This window comes from Eubalaena glacialis, chromosome 16 (genome assembly GCF_028564815.1).
Source record: "Eubalaena glacialis isolate mEubGla1 chromosome 16, mEubGla1.1.hap2.+ XY, whole genome shotgun sequence".
Taxonomy (NCBI): Eukaryota; Metazoa; Chordata; class Mammalia; order Artiodactyla; family Balaenidae; genus Eubalaena; species Eubalaena glacialis.
In genome coordinates, this window is record NC_083731.1 from 12,625,301 (window position 1) to 12,641,725 (window position 16,425).

The 16,425-nt window shown below is 41.0% G+C and overlaps 1 protein-coding gene across 1 annotated transcript in view; it reads right to left on the reverse strand.

Annotated features, from left to right (window-relative positions):
• The window catches only part of IPO5 (importin 5), a 39,680-nt gene extending 38,857 nt beyond the window's left edge, over window positions 1-823 (reverse strand). Inside the window, exon 1 of the mRNA XM_061170679.1 lies at window positions 648-823. Coding sequence (XP_061026662.1) covers window positions 648-737 — 90 coding nt within the window. The 5' untranslated portion in view covers window positions 738-823. The remainder of the gene's footprint in view (window positions 1-647) is intronic.
• Window positions 824-16,425: the final 15,602 nt, after the last annotated feature.

Here is a 16,425-nt window from a genome sequence, read left to right on the forward strand (position 1 = left end):
TAGAAAGAAATCCTAAAGGCAACTTCACAAAACTGGGGGCGGGGGGGGGAGGGAAATCCGGCTTCTGATGTTAGGAACCAGAACGAGAAAGAGGACTAAATGTAAACAGGTGCAAAGAAGGCGAGAAGGCAAGGCACATTTCAATAGGAAGGGATGGGGAAGCGAGGGACAGACGGTGTGTGAAGAGTGAGGGGCAGGAGAGAAGCAGGGGTGACGGGTCAGGGAGCAGCCAGGGTTTGGGGGACCAAAGCGCTGGGCAGGGTGGGACCGCAGCTGGAAAGCCGGGGTAGGCGCCCAGAGGGAGAAAGCGGGAAAGGGGCGAGGGAAGCCCCGGGGCCCGCCCAAACCCCACCCCGCCGCCCGGCTTCCCCATCTGGGCGGGGGCAGCGTGTCAGCAGCGGCCGCACGTGTGTGCGAGCGGCGACGGGGAGGTAACTGGCGCCGCGGCTGCAAGGGCCGGAAGGGCCCGGGGGGGAACCGCCGGGAGCCGAGGGCCGACTCACACGTGGGCTGCGCGGCCGCCGCCCGCCCGGCCCGGCCTGCGCCGCCGCGGCTGAGCGACCAAGGCCCAGCGAGCGGCGTCGCGGGAAGGGTCGGCGCGCCGGCCGGGGCGCGGAGTCGGGGGCGGGGGGGGCGAGCTCGGTTACCTCTGCCTGTTTCCGGACCACATTGTCGGGGCTGAGCAGGTTTCCCAGGAGCAGGTAGAACTGTTGCTGCTCCGCCGCGGCGGCCGCCATTGCGCTAGGCGTGAGAGAGAAGGAGGGAGGGGAGACAGGAGCCGTGAGGCGCGCTGGCGGGCCGGCGGGAGGGGCGGGGGCGGGCCCAGCGCGGGGACCGGCACCAGCAGCGACGCGGGGCTAGGGGGCCGGGCGGGAAAGGGCGGGGCAAAGGGGAAAGGGGAGGACAGGGCGGGGCCTCGCGACCCCTCACCCCGCCGGGGACGCCGGCGCCGGCGCCCCATTGGCCCTGGTTGCGAGGGGCGGGGCCGAGACCGTCTGCTCGGGGGCCGAGCCGATTGGCCACGCACCCTGCAGTGCCGTCACTGGCGGGGCGCGGCGGACCGCCAGGCTTGGCGCGGGCGGTGGCGGGGCGGGGACGTGGTGGCTCCTGTGGCCGCGGCTTGCGTCGCGGGAAAAGCGGGAGGAGCCGGCTGGCGGGCCTGGCGGCGGCGAGGGGCGTGAGGCCCGGCTGGGGAGGAGGGGCCAGCTCCAGAGCGCGGGAGATTTCGGCGCCGCGGGCTGGCAGGTCTCCTCCCCTGCTGCCCGGCAGCCCCTCCCTGCGACCCGAGGAGCGCCCCCAGCCCCAGTCCCCCGGCCCCTGGAGCCCTAGACACCCCACCGCAGAGGGAGAGAGAGTGGATTTCAAAATCCACTTCCTACTTTAATTCCACCCCCAGCTCCAGAGATCCCTCCATCAGTCAGACCCTCCGACCTCCCCAAGGGCTATGCCTCAGGCCGTCCCTTCCTCCCACCAGGCTCACCAGTGACTCACGCCCTGGCCTTGCCCGGAAGAGGGGTTACTCAGGCCCAGGCCCCCCCGCCAGGCCTACCCACTCCCAGCCCGCTGTCGTCCTCAGTGGCCACGTAGCACACTTGCCTCCCCCACTTCCCACCCCAGGATCCTAGACTATTCCTTTGAATTCCTTGTTTTGGGGTCCCATTCTTTCAATGATTGAGGAAAGTTAAGACCCCCCCCTTCCCTAAAGAAACACAGGCTTGTAGGGTTGATTTCTCAATGTGTTTGGTTCACACCCGTCCTTAGGGGCTCAGAGACCTGGTTTCAACTGAAGCAGACTAACGCACAGATAATACCCCAATCTGCCATTTCTGGAGCTGCCAAAGGCTGAGAGAGCAGTAGTGTTCAAATCAAAGGGCACTTCTGTTGAGCCCCTACTATGTCCAATGCATTGGGTTAAGGTTGACGGTGGAGAAAATAACACAATTCATTTCTGCCTCAAAAAGACAGTTTCTAGTGAGAAGCTTCCGCACTGAGTGCGATAGAGACTACTACACTTCTGGCCACTCATAGTATTTAACTTAGGGAATTTCATTTCCTGTTGACTATTCTGTTGAGTTTCTGGTCTTTGAAGGTCCACTTAAAACGTTTGCTTTTGAATGAATGTTAAACCTTGCCTGTACGTTAGAATCCAGGCCACTGTGTCCAGAATCTCTGGGCTGAGGCTTGGGATCCACATGCAATTGTGATTGCCAGCCAAGATATTGTAAAGGGTTCTAACTGATTCGTGGAGAAAACTCCCTTAGAAAGTTTTATCTGTGACAGTGATAGGGTTCTCTATAAGAGGTCTGCCGACCTAGCTTTGTAGATTTGATGTTTCTTAGATGTGACAATTTGTCATTCTTATAATACATTTCTTCAAAGACAGACCATTATGTACATTAATTTGGGGTAGATTTTGTTTTTGTTTTTTTTGTTTTTGTTTTTTGCAGTGGGCATGTCTGGAGTTTGAGGAGGCTTAATTACCTCACCCAAGGTCATTAAGATTTGGGGGATTACATACTAAAACAACCATTTTTAGTGACTAGTTACCAGTGAAGTAAGATGAGTTGCCTACAGCCTTGCTCAGAGGATGGCCTGATCTAACACCTGTTGTAATATGTGTTTTTTATAGGCAATGACTGTGTAGATTACATATATTTGTTAAATAATTCTTAAATAATAGAAATTCTGGCATAATTCTACAGATTTGTCTAAATAGGAAGCTTGCTTTTTGATGAGGCAAAAAAGCATAAAATTATTTCAGGCTAGAGGCAAAACAAGTTAGTATTAGTGGTGACATCAACTGCTAGAATATGCAGTGACAGCCCATCCTTATTTTAATATTGTAAGCATCTAATCAAAAGGGAAGGAGGAGATTTTTAAGGGTAATGAATAAAGAGATTCCCTAATGGGAGAAATTCCTATAAACTTGGGGTGGATAACAGACATCCTGACAATTGAGACCAGTTTTGGTGTCCAGAAAACCTACTAGGTGGGAACTGTCCTTTCAGCAGCAGGCCTGCCTGCCATTTTTGGAGAGTTTGTAATGCTCAGACTTCTCGGAATTTATTGCACTTGAAACTGATTTCCCATGGAGAGAGTCCTGTTTGTTTTATGAGTGTTCTCTTCCCAAAAGAAAATAGCTCAGATATTGTATAAAGGCAGCCCACAAGAATAGAAATTTATTTCCAAAGCAGATTAGACGGTATAAGGTAAAGAACCTTGAACTTGGGTTGAATGGATTTGGGTCTTTAGTCTCTTACTAGTTATGTGAACTTGAGTGGGCACTTAATGTCTTTAAAGCTCAATTTCTCATCTATAAGATGGAATAATAATGGTTGTTAAGGTATGATATTACTAATCACAAAAGTTCTAACATCACATTATAATTGGAAATGAAATGGAGGGGCAGAAAACTTTTTAATCTTGCTCACTCCCGAATAGCTGCCTTTGCTTTGGGCTGATTAACTGGGAAAACAGCCAGCTCTTGATGCCTTTCTCTTTAGCTTATGAGACCTCTATTAAGTTCTGGAGGTATATTTGCTAGGTTACAACCCCCTGTAAAAAAGGATGAGGTTGGAAAAATGGAAAATTGCAAGTTTCTCTCAACTGGGACCTGAAATCTAGGTAGTTTAGGATATTTGAAGTTTGTTACAAGGCACTGCACTGTCTGTCTGATCATGATATAATACTACAGGAGGCAAGACTCCTTAACGAGAGAGCATCAGAATCCTCTCTGGCTACTGCTCTTGGCTTTATGGGCTTCCTTGTTGATGGGCATGTTCTAGAAATGGGAGGAGGCTGGAGAAATTAGGCCTATAAAACTTCTGTGAAAGCTTCTCTCAGCTGTGGTAGAATTTGGTCTTGCCTGTCATTTCTGGTTTATTGGGTGCTGAATGTAAATAGAGTAAGATTCTCCCAAATGAACAATCTGTAATTTTTTTTAAGTTGCCCCAGGACTCCAAAGAACTACAGTTACTTGTCCTGGTAGTTGTGAGCACATGTACTTTCTGTATCACTACTTATTATGAGGGTCAGTTTACATGGTATAAATGAAAGTATTATAATCTGTAACTGTACACAGATTTAGGGTGATGGTGTTATTTATAGATGTTTGTATTAATAGTTAACATGGTACAAAGAAAAAAGGTTGGCTTTGTTTCCTCATCTGTAAAATGGGAATAATACTTCTTCATAGGAGTGCTGTAAAAGGATAGTATTTGTAAATGCACGTAGCATGGTGTCTGCATAGTAGTTACTAGGTAATTGTCAGCTGTTATTAGTTAGATGGATTTGGGTGTTAAATAACAAATAGACCTTAAATAAGTAATAACTCTTAAAGCTACATGTGATATAAATGTGTAATCACAGTTGTGTGTGTATAAAATATATATGTATATTTTCTATTAGTCTTTCAATTATGCAGAATAAAATAGTATGTGGATGGATTAAAGAATAGTTAATAGACACTGGGCTGATAAAGAAGATTTCTCTTTCCAGTACTGAGGTTATCAGTTGCCTAGACAAGAGCCAGCAAAAAAGATGAGAACTGTTGAAAAGTTGTTTACTGAAAATAAAAAAGCTGAACAGTTCACATTTCTTCAGCTGTTTTTTATCAAAATGTTCAAGCCCATCTCTGGAGCAGTGAGTTTCAGTCAGAGCATGCCAGCCAGGGGCGAGTGAAACCTTATTCCCAAGGGCACTGCACACAATAGGCCCTCAGCAAATTGCTGAATGGAACACAGGCAGGGGAAATTTGGCCTCGATTTCTTTTGCGCTCTCTCTCATAGTTTTACATGTGAAATTCACCGCATGTCTGCAGGTGGTTGGATTCATTTTAGGGAGGCAGTAGAATTTGGAGGCCAGGCGCACAGGCTCCAGAGCCAGCCAGCATGAGAGTTCAAATAATGGCTTCACAATTTACATGCTGCTTGATCTTGCCCAAGTTAATTAACTTTTCTTAGCCCCAGTTTCATCTTCTATGAAATAGAGATAACAGGAGTACCTTTCACCACGTTTTAAAATAACTGGCATAGTGCCTGGCATAGAGCAAATGCTTAATAAATGTTAGCTGTCATTACTAATGCAGATTGGAACCTCCAAAATTTGTAAATTTAATGCTGATTGCACATCTACCTGTTTATTATGTTTTTATACTCGTATTATATAAGCAATGCATAATAATTGCAGTTCAGAAAAAGTTTTTAGGTTTGACTTGATCATCATAGAGGATTTCAAGGCCATTTTCAGCTTTAAATACTACAGTTGCACTGTCCCATGTGGTAGCCACTAGCCATTATGGCTATTGATCATTTGAAATGTGGCTAGTTTGCATTAAGGTGTGCTTTAAGTGTAAATTTCAAAGACAGTAGGAAATTAAGAATAATAATTTTATATTGGTCACATGTAGAAATGATATTATATTAGGTTAAATAAAATATATTATTATATTTATTAATAAGCTATAATTATTAACTATATTAATAAATTTGGCTATTTTTTCTTTTTAATATATGGCTACTAGAAACTTTAAAATTTACATATGTGATTTGCATTTGTAGTTCACATTATATTTTTATTGGACTGTGCTTTCCTAGAGAATAAAATAACCAACTAGCTAAACTTAGGTGTCCTGAATACCTTGTTCATTTAGATTTAGGAAGTGACTTGTCACCAAGTGAAAATCAGTTACCTTATAGTGCTTTCCGTTGCTTCCAGTTTTCCGAGTTGAGTCTCAGGGATTTGGAGACATGGTACAGTACTTTCTGAGCAGTGTTCCTTGCTTAGGAATTTCCTTTCCCTGCTGGATGGACATTAAATAGATTTGTGAACCTTTAGAAGGTAAGTAAGACTCCAAATTTGATCCTGTGGAATAAATCCTTATGGGTTAAATCAAGGACTGGTTAAGAGATGGGGGAAGGAAGAATATCTTTTATTATTTTGATGTTGATTATTTTCATTTAAGGTGGTAAATGGATTTAAAAACCATCATTTGCTGTATTTTAATACCTGAGATAAAAATATACTTAGCAGAACAGATTAGTTTTTAAGTTTAATGTTTTTCCTTAGAACACAAATATGTTGAAAATAAGAGAATGGAAAAAGATATACACGCAAACAGTATCCAAAAGAGAGCTGAAATGACTATATTAATGTCAGACAAAATAAATTTTAAGGTAAAATTGTTGTCAGAGACAAAGGAGGATATTTTATTATGATAAAAGGGTCAATCAATCAGGAAGACTTAACAATTATAAACACATGTACCTATCAACAGAGCCCCAAAATACGTGAAGTAAAACTTGACAGAACTGAAGGGAGAAATTCAACAAAATAGTTGGAGACTTCAATTTCCACTTTCAATAATGGATAGGACCACTAGGCAGAAGACTGACAGGAAATAGAAGACCTAACAGATATCTATCTGTAAGACACTCCATCCAATGACAGCAGAATACACATTCTTCTCAAGTGCATAGGGAACATTCTCCAGGATAGATCTTATGTTAGACCATAAAACAAGCCTCAGTATGTTTAAAAGGATTGGAATCATATGAAGTATGTTCTCCGTCCACAGTAAAATGAAATTAGAATTCAAGAACAAAAGGAAATTCACAAATAAGTGGAAATTAATCATCACCCTCCTAAATAACAAATGGCTTGAAGAAGTCACAAGAGAAATTAGGAAATACTGAGATGAATGAAAATGAAAACATAAGATACCAAAACTTATGGGATGCAGTGAAAGCAGTTCCCATAGGGAAATTCAGAGTTGTAAGCATCTTCATTAAAAAGGACAGATCTCAAATCAATAATCTAATCTAGTTTCTTAGAAACTAGAAAAAGGGCAAACAAAACCTAAAGCAAGCAGAAGAAATAATAAAGACAAGAAAAGGAAATAAATGAAGTAGGAAATAGAAAAACAATACAGAAAAAAAAAGTTGTTTCTTTGAACACATCAAAAAAAATGGACAAACTTTGGGCTAGAGTGACCAAGAAAAAAGAAGACTCAAATTACTAAAGTCAGAAATAAAAGAGGACATCACTACCAAACTTTCAGAAATAAAAAGAATTATAAAGGAATGCTATGAACAATTGTATGCTAACAAATTAGATAACCTAGATGAAATGGGAAAATTCCTAGATAATCACAATTTCGAAAGTGAATTCAAGAAGAAATAGAAATCTGAATAGACCTGTAACAAAGATCTGAATCGAATTAATAATTAAAAAGACTTCTCACAAAATTCCAGGACTAGATGTCCTCACTGTAAATGAATATTCTACCAAACATTCAAAGAAGAGTTAGCACCAATCTTTCTTAAACTCTTCCAAAAATTAGGAGCAGAGTGAACACTTATTTTATGAGGCCAGTGTTAACCTGATACTAAAACCAAAGAAAAATAGCTCAAGAAAACTACGTACCAGGCTTCCCTGGTGGCACAGTGGTTAAGAACCCACCTGCCAATGCAGGGGGCACAGGTTCGAGCCCTGGTCTGGGAAGATTCTACATGCCATGGAGCAACTAAGCCCATGCGCCACAACTACTGAGCCTGTGCTCCAGAGCCCGTGAGCCACAACTACTGAAGCCCGCGTGCCTAGAGCACGTGCTCTGCAACAAAAGAAGCCACCACAATGAGAAGCCCATGCACCACAACGAAGAGTAGCCCCCGCTCGCCGCAACTAGAGAAAGCCCGCACACAGCAATGAAGACCCAATGCAGCCAAAAACAAATAAAATAAATAAATTAAAAAAAAAAAGAAAACTACACACCAGTATAAATATTGATGCAAAAATTCTCAACAAAATCATAGAAAATTGAATCCAGCAACATATAAAAAGTATAAAAAGGATTATATATCATGACCAAGTGGAATTTATCCCAGGAATGCCAGGTTAGTATATAAGAAAATCAATCAATGTAATACACTAATAGAATAAAGTACAAAGATCACATGATCATCTCAGTTGATGCAGAAGAAGCCTTTGACAGAATCCAATGCCCTTTCGTGATTAAAAAAAAAACAACAAAACACTCAACAAAATAAGAATAGAAGAAAACTTCCTCAACCTGATAAAAGCCATCTATGAAAAACCCACAGCTAATATCATACTTACTGGGAAAAAAATGAATGCTTTCTCCCTGAGATCAAGAATAAGACAAGAATGTCCATTCTCACCGTTTCTTTTCAATGTTGTACTGGAGATTCACAGATGACCTGATCTTGTACAGAAAAAAAATCCTGATGAATTCAGAAAAATGCTATTAGAACAAATAAATGAATTCAGCAAGGTTGCAGGACACAAGATCCATATACAAAAATCCATTATATTTCTATACGCTAGCAATGACCAATCAAAAAAAATGAAATTAAGGAAATCCCATTTATAATAGCATCAAAAAATAATATAATACTCATGAACAAATTTAACAAAAGAAGTATAACACTTTCATGAAAATCATAAAATATAGCTAAAAGAAATTTATGAAGACCTAGATAAATGGAAAGACATCCCATATGCATGGATTGGAAGACTTAATATTAAGATGGCAATACTCCCCAAATTCATCTATAGATTTAAGGCAACACCTATCAAAATTTCAACTTCTTTTTTTTTTTTTTCCAGAAATGGACAAGCTGATCCTAAAATTCGTATGAGTTGCAAGAGACTACAAAGAACCAAAACAATCTTGAACAAAACAAAAATTGGAGGACTCACACCTTGATTTTTAAGCTTACCATAAAGCTACAATAATCCAAGCGCTGTGCTACTGGCATAAGGATAGACCCATAGATTAATGAGAATAAATAGAGAATCTAGAAATAAACCTATTTGTGGTCAGTTGATTTTTGACAAGGGTGCTGTGATGGTTAATTTTGTTTCAACCTGACTAGGCTATGGTGCCCAGTTGTTTGGTCAAACACTAGTCTAGATGTTGCTGTGAAGGTATTGTGGATGTGAGTAACATTTACAATTAGTTGATCTAAGTAAAGCAGATTACCCTCCATAAGGTGAGTGAGTCTCATTCAACCAATGGAAGGTCTTGATAGCAAAGACTGAGGTTTACAGAGAAAGAAGCAATTCTGCTTCAAGACTGCAACATAGAAAAACCTGCTGGCTTGCTTTGCAAATTTCAGACTCCAGACTACAAAATCAACTTTTATCTGAATTTCCACTCGTTGACCTGCCTGACGATTTCAGACATGCCAGGCCTAACAATCATGGTAGCTAATTCTTTAAAATAAATCTCTCTATAATATATCCTAATGGTTCTTTGGAGAATGCTGATGTATACAGGTACCAAGACCATTCAGTGTGAAAGAAGAGTCTTTTTAACAAAGGTTGCTGGTACAACTGGATATCCATATGCAAAAGAATGAAGCTGGACTGCTACCTTGCACCGAATACAAACCTCAAAATGAAGCACAGACCTCAATGTGGGAGCTAAAACTATAACATTCTCAGAAGAAAACATAAGACCAAATCTTCATGGCCTTGGATTAAGCATCGGTTTCTTAGACATGACACTAAAATCACAAAAAGACAAAGGAAAAAAAATAGATAAATAGGACTTTAACGTTTGTGCTTCCAAGGAAACCATCAGGAAAGTGAAAAGACAATCCATAGAATGGGAGAAATATTTGCAAATCAAATATCTGATAAGGGACGTGTATCAGAATGTATAAAGAACTTATACAACTCTATAGCAAAAAAACAATGCAATTAAAAAACGGGCAAAATGTTTGAATAGACACTTCCCCAAAGAAGATATATGAATACAGATAGCTAATAAGTACATTAAAAGATGCTCAACATCATTAGTTATTAGGGAAATGTAAATCAAAACCACAATGAGATACCACTTCATACCCACTCGGATGGCTATAATAAAAAAGACAATAGCAAGTGTTGGTGGAGAGATTGGTGGAGAAATTGGAACCCTCATACACTGCTGATGGGAATATAAAATGGTGCAGTCAATTTGAAAAACAGTTTGGCAGTTCTTTAAAAGTTAAGCATAGAACTACCATATGACTCAGCAATTCTACTCAAGTGTATACTCAGGTGAGATGGAAACACACGTCTACACAAAACGTGTATCAATACGTGAATGGTCATAGCAACATTATTCATAATAGCCAAAAAGAATCAACAATCCACATGTCCGCCAACTGATGAATAGATAAAATGTGGCTTATCTATACAATGGGATATTATTTGGCAATTAAAAGAAATGAAGTACTGACACATGGTACAACATGGATGAACCTTAAAAACATTATAAGTGAAAGAAACCTGACATAAAAAGTCACATTTTTTTGGTTACATTTATCTGAAATGTCCAGAATCAGCACGTTCAGAGAGACAGAATGTGGATTAGTGGTTGCCAGGAGCCTGGGGGAGGGGAGGGGGCAGGAGAGGAGGGGAGGGGGCAGGAGAGGAAGGGAGGGAATGTGGAGTGACTAGAAATGGGTATGGAGTTTCTTTGGGGGGATGAAATGTTCTGGAATGTGAGGGATGCACAACTCTTGTAAATATACTAAACACTCAATTGTACACTTTAAAAGAGTGAACTTTACGGTATGTGAATTATATCTCAATAAAGCTGATATTTTAAAACGTGCTTTTTCTTAGAGAGCTGAAGGAAATTGATGCAGATCTCAATTACTGATTTTTTTTTCCTATTTTTTCTATTTTTCCACAATATATTTAGCTCTGTTCAGAATACATGGATGATAACATTCATAACCCTCAAACCTTCTGAGCATTCCTAAGCCAATACGTGGGGGGAAGAGGAGATCCAGATGAGATTTAGTCTGTATATTTTCCTCTCCATTTACTTGCTATTTATGGCAAGTACCTTACAGTTTGGACCCAATGACATATACATTTTACCTCATGCATTATGATGACATACATAATGGAATACTAATTGTGACATCAATGCACATCTCAAATTTGCATCCACTGGCAGGATAGATTTTTAACAGTCTTCAGTTAATAAGGAAGAAACAAACAAAAAAACTTCATAATAGTTCATATTCCTCAATTCTACCCACTCTACATGTAGTACCTCTTCATACCATATTTTACTATATTGTATTTATTTAACAAGCATTTCCCTTAGTCATTTATTTAGCGAATATTTAATGGCACCTGCTCTGCAGTGGGCACTGCAGGGATGCGTAGAGAGCAAGTGGAACTTCACGGACTTTACAGCCCTTTGAAAGAAGCCAGACAATAAAGTAAACTGAGTAGATCATTTCTTACTGTGACACATGACAAGAAGAGGATAATGGGATCATGAATGACCGGGGAGGAGTTGGGTCTCCACCCAGAGGACACAGTCTTTTGAGGGGACATGATGTTTGAGCTGAGACTTGAATGATGAGGAGACACATGGAGAAATGGGGGAAATCCCCCAAGCAGAGGAAACAGCGAGTACAAAAGCCCCGAGGCAAAAAAAAGAGTCTGGTGTGTTCCAGCAAGGAAAGAAGGGTACAGCTAGAGGGGAGTCAGCTGTGTGGAAAGGGGCTTGGATGTAAGCAGGGGCCAGACGACCCAGGGGCACTGTGATAGTTCAGTGGTGTGACTTACTGTAAGTGGAATGGGAAGCCAACGGGTTAAGTAAGGAATGTGACCTGAAAAACAGTTTCAAAAGATCATTCTGGCTGCTATATAGGAAATAGACTGTAGGAGGGAAGTGAGGAAGCTGTGGGAGCATTAGGAGGTCACTGTAGTACTCGAGGTCAGAGAAGGTGGTGGCTTGGATCAACAGAGATCATGTCTGAAGTAGTCAGATTTAGATAGTATTCTTTTGAAAATACATCAGGACGCAGGGTGCAGAGGCAGATCCAAGTTTTACGGGACCTGAAACGTACACAATCTGAGGGCCCTCTGTAAGAAAAATTAAAATCTGAACAGAAAATGCGGTTCCTTGCAAGGCTTCTATGCAAGTGAAGGGCCCGGCAGCTGAAGCTTCACAAGCTTCATGGTAGGTCCTCCTCTGATGGGGGTGAGACAGAGGAATCAAGGATGCCTAGGTTTGGAGTCTGAGCACCGGTGATGTCATTAAGATGATCTGTTTGGGGTAAGGTCTGGAGAGAAGAAAACAAGAGTTGGGTTCTGTTCATGGTGAATTTGAGATGCCACTAGGCGTTCGAGTGATGATGTCCAGCAAGTAGTTGGACAGAGGGGCCAGGAGATCAGGAAGAGGGCAGGGCTGGAAATAACAACTTCAGTCATCACATTCATGACATTTAAAGGTGTGGAAGTGGATGACATTGCCTGGGGAAGAGAGAAGAAGGCCAAGGACTCAGTCCTGAGACATCCCAACACTAGCGGTCGGGCAGAGGAGGTTTCTAATTCATTCATAATACAAATGTAATCATAAGAGAGAACTGGCACATTGAACATATCACCTTATATTCTAATTCCCTTTGATCTCTGGTTGCAAGCGCCTTTTAACACCTAGGAGTCCACTAATGAATGTAAAGATAGTTGGAAGAACAAGTAGGCACAAATGTTAAAGAGAAGGTCAATTGCACAGCATTTTATTTGGGGGAATTATTTTCATTTTTCATATTTCAAGAAAGTGGTATTTCAAGTAGTAGTGGTGGTGCTGCTGAGGAAATACTATTTTCTCTAAACCTTCAACCATTCAGCCCTCCTACAGTCTCATCTACTTCTCCACCTCTCACTTAGAAACCACGCTTTAAACAATATGGAATTCAAATAATTCTTTAAAGAAATTAGATCAAATTGATATCTAAGATGTCAAATGCTGTCCTCTTCCCGTCTCAATCTAAGCTCTTATCTAATTTTTGTTTACACTTAAGTTTTTGCTCGGTCATCGGAGATAATAGCCCAGGCCCTTTTAAGGAACGTAGAAAGGAAGTGGGAAAAGCAGGAATGTGTTTTAATTTCTATCTGCCATGTACAGTAAGAGTGACATTGGAAACATGTCAGAAAAATGCTAGTGTTACAGGGATCCAGCTCTACCACAGGCCAAATATTTCCTCTTAAACCTAACTACAGATAGAAAATCTTGATAGAACTTAGCTTAAGATGGGAATATTGGTACTTGTATCTAAACTCCATCATTATAAAGGGATTCCATTATATGTTACTAATCAGGCTTGTTATAATCAGTCTTCTGTGTGTATATGTGTGTGTGTGTGTGTGTGTGTGTATAATTTCGTATGGTGATAGGTTATAAGACATATTAAACCAAGGTCAGGAGACAGAAAGTGAAAGAGGTACTATTTTTAATAGGGTAGTCAAGGAAGACCTTTCTGGAGAGGTGACATTTTAGCGCCCAAGAATGGATTGCTTCATGGAAATTACTTTTCAGAAAGAGAAACGTTATTTAAAAGATTCATATTAAAAATGCTCAACCATTTTTTAGATCAGATTTAAAAATTCATAATAATAGCTAACGAGATCTTGATCTCTTTCTGTGTTTGTGCTAACCTTCTGTATTTTAATCTCATTTGATCCTCATCTTTAACCAATGAGGCTTCAACCATTTTGTCAAGAAAAAGTACATTGGGGTCAGGATCAAACTGGTTCCAGCTACAGCTCCACCACTAACCAGCTGTGATGCTGACCTGGGCCCTCAGTGCTTCCCTAGGTCTCCATTTCCTCACCTGTAAATTGGGATAGTTGGGCTAGATCCCAAGGGCATCTTTCCAGCTCCAACATTTGAGGGTAATTAAGTCAATTATCGCACTGTGTTGAAATAGATGACTACAGAGGCCACTTAGAGTTGCTTGTCCTGAAACAAAACTGCTCTGTGTCTCTGGGATTTGAGGTCTTATATCTGCCTGCTTTTTAGAAGTTTTTTCTTTTCTTCTTCTTTTTTTTCTTCTTCCATTTTTCCTGTCAGTCAGCTGCCACTTCTTGTAGCTGCCAATGTAAAATGACAGCTGTCTCTACTTGTCAGCTGCTCTGAGCATCTGGTTTGCTATGTGCTTTGGAGACTAAATAACCAAGTACATTAAATGGTATAGGAAATAGGGAAAGCTGAGCATATTTTCAGTAGAGTCCCATGCATGAGCTTTACAATTGGCCACTTAGGTATTTTTCATTTAGGGGTTCTTAACTGTGTTCCAGAAGCTTAACTCTGCTAAGATGCTGACACAATGCCCCGGCACAAAGCTGTCTCTTACTGCTAGTGTTATGGAGGTTCCAACCTATATACATATAAACACAAGTGACAGAGCAATGAAGCAGAACTGTTTAGGAAGGTCTAAATTAGACTTTATATAATAAAAGCATTGCCATTGACAAGTCTCCTGTATCTAATACTTTTCTCTGTAATTTTGGCTTTTTTATACCTAGCTAGGGGGCTAAGTTCTCAGAGAAGCATTTAAGTAAGGTAGTCCATCAAGTAAGTAGTCTTTTGACTACTTAGTGATTTAGTTTTCCCATAATAAAAATGAATTATGTTTTTCCTCATTTACTTGCCTGTGGTCCCAGAAAATTAAGATAACTTGTCCTCAGCCTCTGAGAGGAAACAGCCAGAATGTATAGAGGCCTAAGATGGGAACTCTAAAGATTTTAAACAGAACTTATTTTGAGACGCTTGAGAAATTAAAGAGTCAAACTGCTTTTAAGTACTTATTTTTCTGTAGGAAAGTGGGGTAGAAAATCCTGGTGGATTGGATTTTGATTCTTGGGTGAATAGAAGGTGAAATGATCAAGAAATGAATATCAGAATTGTAGAAGAAAATAATAGGAGCTTTTTGTTTTAAGGGAAATAAAGAATGCAATTCACAGTGGCCAGAGACAGAACAAAATATATCTGCTAGTTTTAGTATTACTTGGGTGCTGCAAGGATCCTGATCAGGGAAAACAGCTGTGCCCATTCATGGGTCCTGGAAAGGTTTTTCCCCAGAACCACCTAAATGAAATAAAAACTCATTTCTGACTCTTTCAGAATGACTACCGAGATCATTAGGACAGTAGCCTACATTTTTCGGAGCAACTCTAATCAAATGATGTTTCCTTAAGTACTTGGAGGCAGTCACCAGCTAATTTAAAACACAATATCAAGGAACAACTTGCAATCATTGAATTCGCATTCTTTCGTTCTTGGTTTCTGTCTAGTCCCGTTCTCAGAATCACTTTTTCTGGCCTTTCCTCTCTCGTCGGAACCACTATGGGGACTCCGGATGGTGAGAGAGCGAAAAGGCCCTCCAGGATCTCACACAGAAAGACTTGCCCTCCAGAATCACCCTAATTTGTCCCTCAGTGTGGATTGATAAGTTCTTACATTTTTTTCATCTGAATCTCAGGTCTGGGGATGACTTACCGTAGTCCAAGCTGTTCTCAGCACTATAGTTGCTCCAGTCGTGGGATGTCATTAATCCCACAGTTCCAACCTCATGGCTCAGAAACATCACCATGGAGACCTCTGACTACAATTCTGACCCGCTGCAGGTCAGCAGTGCCATGCTGCTGGCCCACTTCAACTTGCCTGCCATACAAACTTTCCAGGCGGTTCAGTCATTCAGATGTTATTGGCTGACCTAACTGTTCCCAAAGCCACAGAAGGGACAGGAGCGCTGGCCTTTGAGAGCTCAAAACATGTGGTTGGGGGTTACTAGGACCCCAAATGTATCAGCAACTTCAGCTTTGAAGCTACTCAGTTTCTTCACCTAGGATTTCAATTCTATTCCACTACTCAATACTAAAAACAGAAACTCATCTCTCAAACGGACAAAGATAAATTTATATAGAAGCAAAAGGAAATTCCCTGTTAAATAAGTTTATGGCATTTCGGTCTGTGTTTAAGTTCTTCTAGGATATATTGATTTATCAGATTTGGCCTTGATTGTCTTGGTCCTTGATGGCCACTACATTTAATATTTCTTCATTCTGTTTCTTAATTTTCATCGATAATTAATGAAAATCAAACTTTTTGGTTTATGAAATTGTTTCATAAGACACATGCAGATCCCTTTATAAAGGTTGGCTTTTTTTCTTGGTAAAATATGAGGTCTAAGCACTTTCAAGGTCTCTCTGCAAATCCTGAAATTTCTTTGGTGCAATTCCCTGCTTCTTTGTCCTCACTTCCATCACGTGTTGTTTGTTCTGACGTTATGGCTGGTGGGCAGGGGTCATGGCAGTGAGGTACCCTCATGGCGTTTTGCTTAAGGATCCTACCAAGAGTCCAAAACCAGAAGTTTTGCAGGCTAAGAGGCAAGGACTGAATGGTTACAAACTGATTGTAAGATGTATGACGAACATATTAAAAAAATGAATCTCAGCCATTCCCTCAGTCCCTGGGAAATTGACCAGTTGCTGGCTGACCTCGGCTGCCCTGGCTGACCTTTGGACATTTCAAACCTACACCAAAGACGGAATATGGGGAATATCTATTGATTTCTTCATCAGCAGGTACAACAGGTGGAAAAATAG